General features: G+C 41.0%; 1 protein-coding gene across 1 annotated transcript; it reads right to left on the bottom strand.

The window, feature by feature from the left end:
• Positions 1-34: 34 nt before the first annotated feature.
• Positions 35-3,491, bottom strand: s1pr5a (sphingosine-1-phosphate receptor 5a). The gene is made up of 2 exons (XM_085270388.1): positions 3,334-3,491; positions 35-2,653 (listed from the first exon to the last, which is right to left on the bottom strand). The coding sequence occupies exon 2, from the start codon at positions 2,353-2,355 to the stop codon at positions 1,219-1,221; it is 1,137 nt and encodes a 378-aa protein (XP_085126514.1). The 5' UTR covers positions 2,356-2,653; positions 3,334-3,491; the 3' UTR covers positions 35-1,218.
• Between the last annotated feature and the right edge of the window lie 12,977 nt (positions 3,492-16,468).

Consider the following 16,468-nt stretch of genomic DNA (forward strand, 5'->3'; position numbering starts at 1 on the left):
TTGTGAAACTTTAGAAGACGCAAAGACCTCGATGTAAAAATCGTTCACATATTTTTATTCAGTGCACTTATAAAACCATCATAACTTAAATGACAATTATACAAAAAAATACTACGCAAGTAGGTTAGAAGTATTTACAAAGTATACAAAAAACTGTAAATATATATTTTACTCTCATTAATGTACAGTATTAAAATAATTACAGAATTAATTCACCAGGTTGCACACACTCTGATGGGTTGTGATCGGTCGCTACTGTTACTGCTGCATCAGTTAAAGCTGAGGGGGGAAAAAAAGTTTACATCATTTCATCAAACACAACGAGCTCGAGCTTTCTCCAAAGTCCACAGTAAAACATCTCACTGCCACATACTGCTCTGTCAAACCCAGAAGGCGTCTGCAAGCCTCCGCTGTCAGCTTTTATTGCTTTTAGGTATTCATCTTGTGTCGCTACATATGTTAAAAGGACCTCCAAAGCAGCGAACCACCCAGCTCAGCCCCCCCGTATGACGTCCTCTAGGCCGCTGAGCGTATGATGTTGGCAGAGGAAAAGGGGGGGGGGGGGGGCTCTACTGAGCATTGCCACTGACCAGAAACTCATATGGCAGAAATTACATGGGTTTGGCAGCAGCTTTGCTGGGTGTGGATGCTCCACATTTATGACAACATATCATTATGTGCTACACAGGCTGAGGAGAGATAAGGATGAATCTCGTGCTTTGGCTTTGGTTTCACTCTATCAAAATGCATTTATGTGAAACATCTGCACACACTCTTTGATTTCTCTGTACGTGCAAACACTGCTAAGTGCTCAATCAGAATACTGGCCTTGTTAAGAAGTCAAAGGAAGAAAAAAACTAATGCTGTTTTTGTTGTTGTTTTCCTACATGAAACTTAAAGCTACTATTTAAGGCACTGATGTTTCTGTTAGTCACTGTCACACTTTTATATGAATTGTGAACATAAATGTTTATATTTTTACACTGAATGCTTAACTATAAAGGTATTTCTCCCTGTTTGGACATCGCCACAAACATGTTGCACATTCTTTAGATGAGAACTGAAACAATGTCAGAGTGCACAACACAAAACTTCAACTTCTGTTGCATAGTCGATAATGCGTCTTAGTTCATAAGGGGTAATCGAATCACACACTAGAGGCAAAGTTCTTAGTCCGAGTGCTTGCTGTCAGTGTTAATTCAAGAGCGAGGCACAGTGTCATGTCCTAGATATCCTAGGATAAATGGCTTTAATCGTCGAGGGTGTAAAGTTACCGGAGGAGACTGTCGTGTCCAGGCCCTCCAGCCTGTGTGAAGCTGCATCCGTCTGCGTCTTAGTGGTGCTACAATCCAGGAAGGGCATCCCGATTTTCTTCACCTGCCCGTCTTCTGTCATGAGACAGGGTCGGCAGAGCAGCCTGATGATGGCCCTCCTCATGTCCTTGCTGGTCAGGGTGTAGATGATGGGGTTAAGAAGAGAGTTGATCATAGCGATGCCCAGGAAGTAGTCTGCCTTATGGAGCACCTTGCACTTTCCGGTTGGGCAGGAGAAATCCAGCAGGAGGAGGATGAAGAGAGGCAACCAGCATGCGATGAAGACTCCCAGCACTATGGTGACTGTCTTCAGCAGGGCCATGTACTTCTGGGACTTGCGGTAAAGACCTTTCCGGTGCGGAACCGAAGCGAGGCGTTGAGTGTTGGCCTTGACGATGCGGAAGATGCGGACGTACAGGACCACGATGGACATGAGGATGGCGCTGAAGATGGTGATGCAGAAGAGGATGTAACTCTTGGCGTAGAGTGGCAGGACTGTGGAGCACTGGTCCAGTTTACCCATGCAGTGCCAGCCGAGGACTGGCAGGACACCCAGGAATACAGACAGCACCCAGCTCGCTCCAATCAGAGCGAACATGCGCCCCTGTTTATTGCCCTGGTACGGCTTCATCCTCACCATGGTGACATGGCGCTCGATGGCAATGGCCAGCAGGCTGATGACGGAGGCGGCCAGCATGATGAACACACCACCTTCACGCAGGAAATACATCACAGGTGTCATGTTTAATGTGTGGACACCAGACGTAATGATGTTCACCATGTAGGTGAAGCCTGCGAGCAGGTCAGAGAGAGTCAGATTGCCCAGTAGGTAGTACATAGGAACGTGGAACTTCTTGTTCTTCCATATGGCCAGAAGCACCACAGCGTTTTCTGCAACAATGAGCAGACAGACCAGCAGGAACGCAATGGCCTCGGGTTTGAGTCCATCTTGCTGGTACTTCTCATTGTCGAGCTTGCCCACGTACCTGTAGTGCTCTGTGATGATAGTCTTGTTCTGGTACTCACTAAACATCACAGACATAGTTGCAGAGGTAAGCCTCGGGGTAAAAGATGGGGCTGCAGCAACACAGGCAGCACGTTGTTGCGTTTCCCAGAGATTTTTTTTCTTTGCCTTTTCTGATTTTAGGTTAGATCCACAGATGAGGTGTCATACAGTCCTCCACCTGAGCATTGTTTCTTCTTTCGGAACTTAAATATGCAGGGTGGAAAGCCTTCCTTTGATGCTATCACTTAGGATTTCCTGTGGTATGACAAAGTTTCCTCCAAAAATCAAAATATTCAATGCTTGGGGCGCGCACTAGGAGGCGATGATAGCGAACCTGCATAAAACAAGAGGAAAAAGTAAACGTGAGACGTGAAACAGCGGAGGAAAGGAAACAGGGGATCACTTAAACTCCAATATTCGAAAATGCAACAACAATAATAAAAAGACTACACTCGATTGGAATCACATTAATGACTAATGAGGACAGGAAGTCTCCAGCGGGAAATGACCATTTACTGTAACAACTTCAAAATAGTTGTAATGAATTCATCGGGGGAAATGGTTTAAGCTTGAATGGAAATAACGAGGAAGCTGTAATTGATCATTTTCCTTAATTCGTTGCAGTAGAAGCTATAATTTTCTGCTTTTTAATTTCTTAAATTAATGTTTTCTTTCACCGCTACTACACATAAAAACTTCAAAGTGGCTCCCAGCTCATAGAGAGCCATTTGCCATTCATGCGTAAATATGCATTAACCTTTCCAAACCTACAAGTCCTATAGATAACATAATTAACCCTGTGCTTTTTGTATTTTATTTCATTTACTTTGCCATTTATTTATTTAACAACTAAGTCTAGCCTTAATTGCCATACGTAAAATAAGAGCTGGCCAACACACGATATGAAGTCAAAATGAACTACACTGATGAGTTTTAAAGCGAGTCATACATTTTACGCAGAATAAAAAGAAACAAACTAAAAAAAAAAGTTGGAGAATAAAAACTTTAACGCACCTTAAAAACGTTTAAATATCCAGTAAGAGTTTGAAATGAGCCCTCGGCAGGAGGAGAGGACGCAGGCTCTGCGATCACAGCGCACTACAGCCACACGCGACTGTGCTGTGGGAATAGAGGAGGGCAGGACTGAACTTGCTGCAGTGGGTTGGTCTACGACTCTTTGTTTCAACGAGATTTTTTCTCCCTCTTTTGCCTGACCCCTTCATTTTATATGTATATATGTATATATATGTGTTTGTTTGTTTTTGCCGTTATGATAAATTGCACCTCTAAGACAGATTGTTTCTGTTTTCACGGCAACACAAGAAGAGGAAGAGAGTGGGATTTTTTTTCCACCTTATCAGTTTGTCCCCAGGGTGCAGCTACGCGCTGCTGTAACAGAGCTGCCAAGTGGATTTTTTTTTTAATTTCAAGTGTGTATGGAAGTGTGGCTCCGTCCTGCTCCTCTGGTTTTGTCTGATTTTCTCCTTCACTCGCCCTCTCCTCTCTCAGTTCCCCACAGTTCATAAAAAATAGAGACTCCGAAAGGGAACTCAAAACTCCAAAGTTAATTTGTCAGTGGAAAAAACAGTCATTCTGTGCAGCTGGATCTGTTTAACAGTCCAGAAACCCCAGATTTCAGAAAATAACTCGGTCAGATAGGCCTCGGCTGTAATTATCTTTTAGCTCACACATCAAAACTCAGCTTTTCTTTTTTTGGCCAACATGTCATCTATAAAGCATTACAAAAATCCCTTTCAACCATGTGTTTAGACAGAAACATGTTTCTGCTTTGAGTAATAATTCGTCTCTGATATGGGTTTTCAACACACACACAAAGTTTTTGTCCTTCTCTGTCATTGAACAAGCCCGACTGTTTGTACATAGAGACATTTAAGTGTCTGCCATACATTACTCACTTCCAAAACACAGAGAAAAACCCATAACTTGTAATATCTTCCGTTAAAATTCACACATCTCACACCTTTCATCCAGCCCTCTATCATTCACTCAACTGATTTGAAACTGCAGAAAAGGGAAAAACTTTCTTCTCTGCATGAAATGTATTTTAACAAGCATTTCCTGAAGTGACTGCCAGCTACAGATGACAGAAACCAGCTTACTTATGCTTAATTTTTTCTTCTTAAGCACAAAAACCACCAAACATGCAAGGTTTACAGCTATTTCCTTTAAATCAAAAATAAAACAAGGAACTTGAAATCAAGCGTCTTCTTCAAATAATTGGAAGCTAAATGTCATTTTGATGTTCTGTAGACTGAGCAACCAGCAGCATGAGTCCCGTGGCTCTTCATCTTCATTCTGAGCTGCGTCTCCAAACAGAGGGCAGCTTTCATCGGGAAGGTTTTGAAATAAATAGACTTCACTTCACTCTTTTTTCAGCTTTATGAATTCACTAATTGATTGTTTTCTTTACAATAATGAAAGCGTATCATTCCCAAAACCCCAGGAGGAGTGGACTTTGTGCAATGTGAGGGTGGGTGAGCAAAGGACTGGACTCTCTAAACAGGAAGCTGCTTCATTGTGCCTCGAAAGGAGAGGGATATCCTTGAGAAAAACACAGATGAAGTCACTGGTCGGAGATGACACACGGTGAAGCCACGCTGTGACTACAGATTGACGTGCAAACAACTCTTAGTGCATCTTACTCATTTCCAGATTTGAATGACTAATTTTAGAGGTTAATGAGGCCTTAAGTGGCCTTTGGCTGCAGAATTTAGGGTCTAAAATAACTAATACAGGCTTTATTTGTCATTCTCTTATTCCAGCCTCATCAGTTGCACACCTGCTGGTCTGGGGACTCTTTTAACCGCCTTAAGTGATCATGCAGTTGGTGTCTGCCTGGGCTGCGGTCGAACGGTGCCCCTGACTTATCTCTTCCCCTGCTTCCTAAAGCCCACCCAGTGATAACCAGGCTGAAGCTCTCCTTGTGAGCCTTGTCAGTCAAATGGCAGTTAGACCCCCGTAGTGACACTGTGACAAGTTCTCACTGTGCTGCCACTGATTAGTTAACACACAAAGCCAACGACAGCAGGGCTTTCTGCTCTGTCTTCTTTTCCTTTTTTTCCCACAGTAGGGAGCTGCTCCTTCAGCCCTTCCTCCCTCAGGCCACAGGCAGGCTTTTTAGCAGCAGAGTGACCAGTCGTGACCCACCCAGCCGTCTCTCTGCCTGTGGAGGCTTTCTGTGTTTGGTATGTTCTGTCCAAACCGCCAAGCTCGGGCTGATGTTTTCCTGTGACGTTAAAGCACTTGCAGAAAGGAAGTCAGTCAGTCCTGCTTTTGTCGTGATAGCTCCCTTTAGATTTGCTGCTGCTGTTTTGAACACCGTCTGCTTTGCTCTGTTTATCTCTGACTGAAAATGATTGTTTGGCCTCACAAACATGAAACAATCAATTTGAGTAAGATGCAGCTGAAATATATGAAGTCAAAGGGTTTGTTTATTCAAGTACTTCATCATTAAAACATAAGCTGAGTGTACACCAATCACGTAAATTTCATTTGACAAGATTTTATTAAATATAACATTAAATTAAATTGACATGCAATCAAATCACTTAAAGTCAGTGTTTTGGGACGTAAATATTTTTTTGCGCATATGTTTGAAGTAAATATTGTTAAAGCGTTTGTTTCTCTTTTATTTATTTCACATCAGAAACGAAAGTGGTTTTTCACACACTTTATAAAACACCTCTTTCACGATGATTGTGTTAACGCACTATGAAAACCTGTTGCTCTCACTGCGCTGACAAGTTACTGGTGGCACACTGGTGGTGCAAAAATCACACCTCGAAATGAGATTCTCACCTTATGCTAACACAACACACAGATGCCTTTAATGTTATTTAGTGAACACAATGAAAGGAATTCACACCCCTCTAATTCTAAAGTTAGTGCTTTTTGTAATGTAGAGATGCAGTGCGCTTTAAATAAGAAAACATAAGACAACTAAGACAGGCTCATTAGTGAAGTAATTGAATCTGCGTTACAATATATATATATATATTTCCCCTTGAGCATTAGCTTCCCAGAGTCGCTGCTGTATTTAGCAGTGATCCAAACAAGATGTAGTTTCTAAATCTATGAGCTTTAGTTGAAGTGTGCTATGCAAACCTGCTCCGACCTGCAGTTAGGTTTGGCAACAGATATGAGAGTGGTTCTTATCTCACTATGAAGAGCAGATGGGCAGAGTCACTAGTTTCATTTAAGATTAGATGCAGAGTTCTTTGTGGGTCAGGAGTGTGGATACTGTACAAGGAACATTGCAGTTCTTAAAAACCCATTTTACCCCCACTCTTATGAGGGAGCAGATACTTTTTCCAGCACGAGATAAACTGCGAGTGATGTGGTTATTGTGATTGTTAGTGTGATTGACCAAGATATGAAGGTGCACCGACTGATATAACAGCAGGAATTCATCACCAGCATCTCCAGTAAAAAGAAATCTTTGTTTTTTGGTGCTACTTTAGTATTAATGCTTCATATTAGCCATTATATATATTTTAGCATTTATGTCCTAACACAAGACATAAAAACCTGTATCCTGTTAAGCTTTTAAAGCATATAGGCTGTGCAAAAGTTCTGAGCCCCCATTTCTTTATACTTTGCTAACAAAGAGCCAGACTTTCTCATCTCATCAGACTGGCTGTCTGGCGCAAAAGCTCTCCGGGCTTATTTAAAACTCGTTTTCTGTCCAGTCCTTGGACCTGACCATTTTCAGTGAAAAGCTCTGTTGTTTGTTAAGTCACTTAACACTGACCTATGAAGCATTTGAGCATTAAAAAGGCACTTAATACAAAGGACTAACCAGTGTTGTGTCTGCACAAAACAAATAACTTAGGAAAGAACAGATTTTTAATTGTATCTTTAGGAAATTTGTGACAAGCAGCCTCCCACAAAAACTCATAATTTGTTCCAATTGTTTTTAGATGAATCTATAAAAATGCCAATTTAGACAAACATAAAAAAGTATTTGTACCAAAAACTGATCCTCAAAAAGCTAGAAAATGAAATATTGGCATATCTCAGCTTGATGTGCAGTGTATCTTTAAAAACTTCAGGAACCTGGAGAAGTGGAGGACAAAAGAGGAAGTGGTGGGCATCACCAGATAGCTGAAAACGTTATGTCCTTAAGAAACAGACAAAAGACCGAAACAGGACCTGAGAGATGCGTCTAGACCTTCAGTTGATCCATTTAAAGAATGAAGCCTCATCAGAAATGGTCTCAGTGGAAGGGTGGCTGTCAAGAAGTCAGTCTTAAGGACGGGAAACAGGGAGAAAGGCTGAGGTATGCCACATTAGACATTACAAAAGCGCTGGACTAAAAATAAGTGGCAACAGGTCTTATGGAGAGTTGAATTCAAACTGTAAAAAAAACTGGTTCAAATCTTGTCGATAAATACAAAAGAGGTGAGGAGAGAGGCACAACAGTGAGTGTCCACAGCCATCTGTAAAACACGGCTCTGTCATGGTTTGGGCTTCATTTCGGTCAGTGGTGTTGGAGATCTTATTAAAACTGATCGATATATGAACACAGAACAGTGACATCAGATTTTGATCCACTATGCAGGAAAATCTGGAAAGTGTCTCATTGACAAATATGTTTTTAGCATTTTTCAGCATGACAGTTGATACTGTGAATATGGGTAAATAGAGGATTTCCATAACGGCACCTGGGAGTTTCCAACAGATGTTCCCAAGCATTCACAAACCCAAAGAGGAGCCACAAGGCCACTAAGGAGCCTGATTATGTAAGCTTTTGTAAATTAATTTAAGATTAGCAATTACAATAACATTTCTAAAGGACATTGCTGAAAGGCTGAAAGGATTGCAAGAAAATAAAAGACCACATTGAGCATTAAAGATTCATATGCAGCTGCTGACTGGATATCACATCACTTCAGAAAAGAATGTGTCCATAAATTAGCTCTGTCTGTTAGTATCTATTCTTTTGGCATTCTTCATCTTGGAATTCCTAAGTTATGTATTTATCTTAGTTGCGTATGCTTTGTGTCCCAGTTCTTGTCTTGTGTGTTTTTTGTCTACATTTCTCAACAGTTGAGTTGACTCTAAGGTCAAGATTTTGCTCCTCCTGTCTGTTTGCAAATAAATCAATCTGAATCTGCAGGGAATATATGGAAAAACTACAACACAGGACTATTACAAAAGAAAAGAAAGAACGAGGGAAACAAACCAGAGCTGTATAAACTCAAATGTCCAGCATTGTTGGTGCTGCCAGAGATTTATGGGAGCCCTAGAAATAGCCTGTCTCTGTCCAGCTTAACTGCCACACTGTTCCATGTGCAGCTGTCCCAGGCAACATCCATGCTTTGAGCTCCCAATAAGGAGAAATAGGAAGAACATATGTAAAAACTGGATGTGTTTCTACAAGCCTGCTTCCATGTTGTGTGTTTCTGTTCAGTCTCCTCACACCTCAAACCCAATCATGGCCACAGGATACTTTGCATGGTAATTAGTTCTGCATTTAATCTAATTGTGCTTACCAACTGCATGCAGACTGATTGGAGTCTTTAAAGTTGGCATCTGATTGGTGCAAAAAGTGACATTTACATAGAGTGTGCATTACACAGCATAGAAATTCTTTCAGCAGAGCTGATCATCTAATAATGCTTTGCTTCTATTCAGCCCATGTTTGTTATTTTTAGGCAGAACTGTTAAACCCTTTCCTCCTTGTTGAAGCAAAACTGAAGGCCTCTGCAGAGCAAAATGCACTATTTTATTTCTCACATTTTTCAATTTATTCCCAAGTCTTCAGAGTCAGGAGGCGGAAAAGCTTTGTTGGTTGAAGTTGATATGGTCAGTGGGGATTTTCTGGCATAAATAAACACAGGAAGAGGCTGCCTTTTGGGACCATTCTGATTAGACACTATACGGAGCATATGTGAAAGTTAGTTATGTCCATATGAAAACACAAACATCCTCATTTACTATGTAAACCTCCACCAATTCTCACCGTAAAGCTAGACGAGCTGCAGAAAAATTATCTGTCATTTTCTCCTTATTCACAACTTTGTCTCAGCTCGCTTGCAGCTGTGTTTACTGAACTCCACAGTGGTATGAATGAAACTGAGCTATGCAGAAGGGAACTTTAGCTGACCACTCCACTGTCTTGGCCTGCATGAAGAATTAGCTTTGTATTTATATTTAACCCTCTCAGGCTCAAATTAAACTTTTTGTTGCTAATGCACAGCCAAGTCCTGCAGTCGTACTTCTGAGTAAAAAAAACTCATAAAATATGTATGTGGGGTAATCAGGTTCTTAGTTTTTAACTGTTGCAAATCGGCAACGCCTGCCTTGAGAGGGTTAATGGCAAACAGTCTGAGCGGCATTGTTGAAGCCAAGCGTAACACCTCATTAGTGAAAAAAGCTGCTTTTTCTGCCATTTGAATCTCAATAGTTTGGGTCACTTTCACTTGCATGGCTTATTGCATTGGCCTGCCTTTTGTTTTGTTTGCAGTTACCCTAAGGCCTTTCAGAGCTTTTGTTTGCACGAGAGGATCAGGACCTTTCTCATGTCTGTCTGTTAAAAAGATTTCTTCTGGGAAAATTGTTCAGAGTTGATAAGCGCTGACTGGGACTGTTGTGGAGCCACATCAATGAGCTGAACTCAATTCGAATCTTTATTTGCTTGTCCGACATCACAGATGATGGAGCTGCCATTTCTAAATGATCCTAAATAAACAACAGTGGTAATTTATGTTGTTCAGCAAGTCCTACAAGTAAACAGTCATACCAGTTTAAAAAGGCCCAATATATTAATTTTGAAACTGCAAATAAGAATCTAGAAGTTACCTTATATATGAGATCTCATACATTAATTTTGGCGTTACATATTTTTCATTTGAGTATTTCAAACAGGCAAAAAAGTCTAGAAAAAGTCATTAGTGTTAACCCGACTCTACCCCCAACACGAGCCCCAACAGGTTGAATGAGCTGTGCATTAAGAGGTTACTTGGTTACCCATTTATAGCACCAGCTCATGTTAGAAAGCTCAATTCTTTGGTTATATAAGGGTGTCAAAGTCTGCAAACTTTTTTTTACACACTGGAAGGTGTAAAAGCCGTTTGATTATGAAAACACCTTCTTGCCCTTCCGCTGTAAACCAACTGGCAGCCGTAAACACACCTGTTTTTGTTATAAGATTAAGAGGAAAGAAATACCATTTTTTACTATCTTGCTAACATATCACAGGTTACGCTGTCTTACTAATGTCTGCAGGCAATAATTGCAGCACAGTGTTCCTTACTCAGTGACACCTTCATCCATCTCATCATCCTCAAGCATTTCGCTCTTCTAATGAATTTAGACTTGCTCTTTCCACAACTTGAGCATCAGTGATGTGACCTGTAGCCTATCCAGTAGCTGTCTGCTAAGCCTTGCATTGGCTAATTGGAGATACTGAACTGCCCCTGCCAACTGCATTTGTAGCTTTTTGAAGATTTTTAATGAACTTACAGCCTGTTCAAGACCTTTTTGCTTTAGTTTGGGTGGGTAAAATTTAAGTAGTGTATTATTTAGTTACTTAGCAGTAATTAGCAAATATGTCTACGCACAGATTTTGACCGCGGTAAAGTGAGCCGTCATTGGGTTGCAGCTTATGAGCAAAGATTTGCAGATAAGTTAGCACTTTACTCTCAACCAAACGTGTTTACTTCAGTCTGTGGGTGGTTTCAGATGGCTGCAGAGGTGTCAGATGGGGTCACTATTAAAAATATGTGGTGCAACCGGTCTGTTGGCCGCTCTTGCATGTGCTGTTGTTATCTCCACGGCTATCAGTGAACCGTGGCCATAAGGGGAGACCTAGCATTCAAAGAGCTGAACTAAAATGATAGTGTCCACTGCATTTTAGTTCAGCTCTATAAAAAGCCTGCACTTTTTATACTGTATTTTTTTTAAAGAAAATCTTTGATATATTTTTCACACGTCTCCTGTTCCTGGTGTTCTAGAAAACACCTCTTCTAATGCAATAGCATAAAATAAGCATTAGGGACCAATTTGCAAACATTGAGGCTTTAAGTTACAGAGTCCAGAAACAGGTGATGTCACTATGGCTACATAACTATTACCCTGTACAGTCTATTTTCTCCATGGTTTGTGTGGAATCATTGCATATTGCACTATTACTTAATACAATGATTTCCTGAGGTTGCCCATTACACAGCGGTCCCACAGGAAACAGGGCTTTAGACAATGAGCGACACCCCTCTCATATGTGCAAAAAATGTGGTTGTGCAACCAACGGTAACCACTTTTTGCTTTATAAACACAAACACTCACAACAGATTAGCATGGCAGATTATTTCATGAAGTAACCGGAAGGTAACAGGCACAAGAAAAAGGACTCCAGGAAGTTCTTGCCCACAAATCACCCCATAAAACCATTTATCATTTTTGTTCAGCTGCCTGCGTATCTCTGGACTTTAAGCTAATCTTCTCCTGGCTGGACTCATAAAAGACTCATAAAAGAGTCTTGTCAGCTACACTCGCAGCAAGACGAAAAAACTGTAGAGCTGTTGCTTGAAACTCAGATCGTCTCGTCCTTTTCTGTGTTTTACCATGCTGTGTTTCTCGGTAACAACGCCGCAGCCTCCAATCCTCCCACAAACCATGGAGGCTTTGTTTCCCCTCATGTTCCACTTCTCAGACATTTCCTTCTACCGGTCGCCACATTCCTACATTTCAACATTTAACCTTCCACCTTTTACCCCCTTGGTTTTCTGCATTCTCTGATAAGCCTCAGAAAGTCATGGGGTCACCTTTGATAAAAGGGCATTCTTGCCTAATAGGGTTCCTCTGCGAGAAGTTTTTTAACTCTAACGATTCTGTAGTCAAACCCGAACCAACGATGACGTAATCCCATGTCGGTTTCATGAGCGAAATAGAAAAACGTAAAGTTGTAGATCGAAACTGAAAGGCTGACATTTGAGATGTTTCCACGGTGACAGTGTGCTCCACTGAGACTTTGGTGCCCTGCTCAGTGACTGGTTCGCTCATGTTTTAATCCATATGTATTTTTTTCCATATTAGCTGTTCGGAGGGGTGACATGTGAAGGGGCAGTTTTATGAAAGCTCGTTTTGTTCACAGAGTAGTGGTTTTTGAGATGAGTTCATCTTGGAGGCCAGAGTGGAATAAAGAGCAAAAAGAGCATTCCCACATCGGGGAAGAAAAGGAGAGAAAAAGAGTGGGCGTGGGCGGGGGAGGGATGCATGACAGGCTGTGTGGTTGGGGTGAGTCATGAGAATTACTAAACGGTCTCTGTGAGATTTATTCAAACTTTTTCAAATACAGGCCCGCCAGCAGCCCACCAACACTCTCCACCAAAGGGTCAGACTCTGGAGCTCCCTTCACTTCCACACAAGGGGAGCGTGGGCATGCTCGGCTGCTCGGGAAAAGACAGATGATGATTGTTGATGATGTTTTGGGGGAATTCAGCATCCCTCTCCGGGAAAGATCCTTGAGTCTTTGTCTGGGTTTCATCATTGGTCAGGTACCCAATGATGATCAAAAGATGTTCAAGATCAAACATAAGATTTATAATGCTGTAGATGTTGTTTACTAGTCTGTCCTGGGCTGCGTTGTCTGCGAGAACACACACAGACTACATCTGCTGTGAGTTACTGACTGCTTCTCCCAGTACAAACTACTGAATTAACTTCCAGCACGGCTGTAGTTTGTGAATGCAAGTCTGAATAGCTGTATAGATAGAAAGTGAGGGGCACAAACAGGTAGGGGCAGATTAGTGATACAATAGTCACTCTTATATGTCCCCAAAAAGTGACACAGGTATGAGTAGACAGATTGTGTGGCTCGAGACAGCAAATGACGTAGAAGTCATTTCAGCGTAGTTAGCTCAGCGGTTAAAAATACCCCATTACACCACCCCATTGTCTACATTCAGCACCTCCTACCTCTCACCACATACTGACCAGTGGCCACACGCACACTTCTGTTCACCCAACTATTGTATCTGAGCTTCACCTCTAATAAAAACAAGGCTGTAAATTTCACAGGCCACAAGCTGGACTTCCTGGTAGCCTTTTTTGTTGTTTTTTTTTTAACTGAAAACTGCAACAATCATAAAGAAGCTGATCCAACGACGCGCACACACTCACATCGGGGAGATCATACATACATCAAGTCTTCATTTTTTCCCCTCTCTAACTGGTTTTTAAGTGTTTTGATTTTTGGTCCTCTATAACAATGCATTGTTTTGTTTTGTTTTCCTGTCACACAATGTTGCACTTGTAGGTTACACTGCAGGAAATACTTTTAACAACGTTCTGCTGAACATGTCATCGCACAGACTATCTTAACTTTTTTTCTTCTCTTAATTCTTACAGTTTATTAAGATTTCTACTATTTATGAAACAATAGTAGCATGCAAACGTTTGGTCAGCACTTTCTTGAAATTTGTTAGTATATAAAGTTGACTACTGTATGCTTTTCCTTCATTTCTGTCATGCTGTTGCATTGTCATATATTACAGAAAGAGTCAAATAGTAGAATAAGTATGTGCACGATGTACTTGGCCTAAAAGTTCAGTCTTCAAATTGATCTAAATGCTCAGTTTTGTAGTTTTCCCCCTGCTTTTGCATTTTTATGATTATCGCATGTCTGTGCCATCTTAGGCCCACAACTCTGGCTGCTGCACAGTAGCTCCTCTTTGAAGTACCACTGAGGGTGCCTAACCACTCTTTTGTTATTTCAGGGCATTGCAGAAGAGCCATATTTGGTTCCAGTTACCACCTTTATTTTCTGACTCTAAAAGAAGTGTGGCCTTAAAGTAAGATGAGCAATGACTTCTGTGAAGCAGTCGATATATTGAGGGATTCTACTGAGACCCAGTATAAGTTACCTGAGGTTTATTTTGAGCTGTGAGTTATGCAAACCTAATCTTGAGTTTAAGAGTTTCAGAGGAGCTGGGGTGAAATACTACATTTATTTTATTTGGTATTATTATTTGTTTTAATGTCTTAAGCAGGTATAGTGTTTTTTCTGTACTATTTTAGAGTGAAAAAGAAAAGTGACACCATGCAAAACATGCAAACATTACAATTTAGATATCACTGTTAGGAAATCCCCAAGTGACGCAAATTTCAAATATCTATAAGCACACTCCTCAGCACCCTCCAAGCACCTGCTTAATATACTTAATGCAAAGAACAGTGGCCTTTAAGAATAAGAAAAATGCCCATGGGAAAGTTAGAAAGTCAAACCAAAACTGGACTGACTCAAAAAAGGGCAAGCTGTGGGCTCACGCCTAGATATCATAAAAGACATTTTCTGGATTAGTTCAGTGCATGCAAGACCACCCAAAAAATCTCACAGATTATTTTTTAATAAGGACTTTTAACTGTTACAAAGCCCGTTTCTGTTTTTGTTGGCATGAAAGACATGTTTTATCTTCGACATTAATACTTTTGAACATGAAGTCTTCCTTTGCTACCTTAAACATTTACAGTAACAGAAACTTAGAAACCACTGTAAACGCTAAACACCTCCACAAACACTCATCATAGCATACTGGTTAAACTGGCTCATTAAACAAATGTCATAGTCAAACACAGCTTTTCATACCGATGAAAGAAAATAATGAGGTCTGTGTAACCTCAGAAACCACTATTATTAATGACATAATATTGCACAGTTGCGTTGGAGTACATCTGCATTCATTATTACTGTACTGTGTGTGCGCTGTGCGAGAGACATAAAATTGATCGGTGCTAACTAATAAGGAATAGAGTTTTTCCTTTGTAATCATGCAGTGACAGCTAATGGAAAGGTTTAGACAGCTGTTTACATGAGCGTGGTTTTTTGTTTTGCATGAATTTATATTAAACTTGGCTGTAGTTGCCTGATGTGGTGAAATCACTTCCTGTGGCTATTTATAACATAGTTTGTGGTTTCTGTATGTTCTATGCCATGTAAATAAAGACAGATTTTGCAAACCACAAGAAGATTTTTCACAGTTGCGTTTCATTATAACTGTTTGTTTGGCATCTGTTGATTAATGCTGCAATTATTTATTACTGCATGTCTGACAGGGACGTTATGAGCCTGTTTAAACATCTTTGGTGTTACAGTGCAAGTGGATAAGCACTTTTTACTGCTGCACAACAGCCCTGTGGAAAATATTTAACTTGCTGAGCATAAAAGAAGATATGCAAACACTATAAAGGCTGACATCCACCCTCGACCCATGTCTCTGCTTATATTTGAGACACACGTTCTTAGTACATATATAATCTATACATTGTTCCATAGGGGTTCCCTCTAAAAAAACAAACAAAAAAGCAGCCAAACAGAAACCCTTCATTACGAGCGAGATCTGTGTGTGTTGTGGGCCTGCAAAGGGGAAATCGGGAGGCTTTTTCGCTCGCCCAGACCATCACAGAGGCCAGGCTGGGTATGTTTTACTGATCCTGTATTTAACTAAGACCCAAAGTATTGTTATTCACTCTCCAGTTTCATCTGCGTCTGTCGTAAAAAAGAGGAGGGAGAAAGAAAGGGAATACTGGACCACTGGTAGGAATTCTGAATTTACTGGCGTTCCAGTGTTTTACTGTTAGTTGTGCTTCATTAGTCCAAAAACTGTAATAAAGAGGTGATTTTTTTCATTACTGGCTTGTAGGGCTTTCTCCACTTTGATTGTGGACATTTATGGATCAGATGTCATGTTTAGCAGCTTATGTTTAGTTTCACTGACTCACCTCTTTCTACTGTGTTTCCTGTGGCTCGTACAGGATAGATGCGTGTGAAAGTATTATCGCAGTACAGTATCCTTGCAAACACAACCAGCAGAACAGGTCAGGTCTTTGGCACTCGTAGCATTGATAACCTGGTGAACACAGGAACTGAATTGCTCAACGTTTTCTAGGTGCTTGTGTTTTTATTGGCTGACACGCGTCAAACCTCTGGAAACTATTAAAACCAGCTCGGCCTGCCTCGCAGACGATCACACAAGTGTGCGCTCACTCACACGTACTGTAGACACATAGCGAAACACCCCGTGTTTCACAGTGTGAGAGCTGAGGTATCGAGCGTGTCCGCCAGCTGAGCGCTTAACTCGCGCCCCCAGTGTGATTTTGATGTAGCGACGAGCTCAACTTCACTTTT

The sequence above is a fragment of the Mchenga conophoros genome, linkage group LG4 (genome assembly GCF_057382185.1).
Source record: "Mchenga conophoros isolate Kocher_MC1m ecotype Shallow Benthic linkage group LG4, M_conophoros_male_GT1.1, whole genome shotgun sequence".
Lineage (NCBI taxonomy): Eukaryota > Metazoa > Chordata > Actinopteri > Cichliformes > Cichlidae > Mchenga > Mchenga conophoros.

Coding starts and splice junctions, on each gene's coding strand:
- s1pr5a (XM_085270388.1), bottom strand. CDS start 2,355: ATGTCTGTGATGTTTAGTGAGTACCAGAACAAGACTATCATCACAGAG.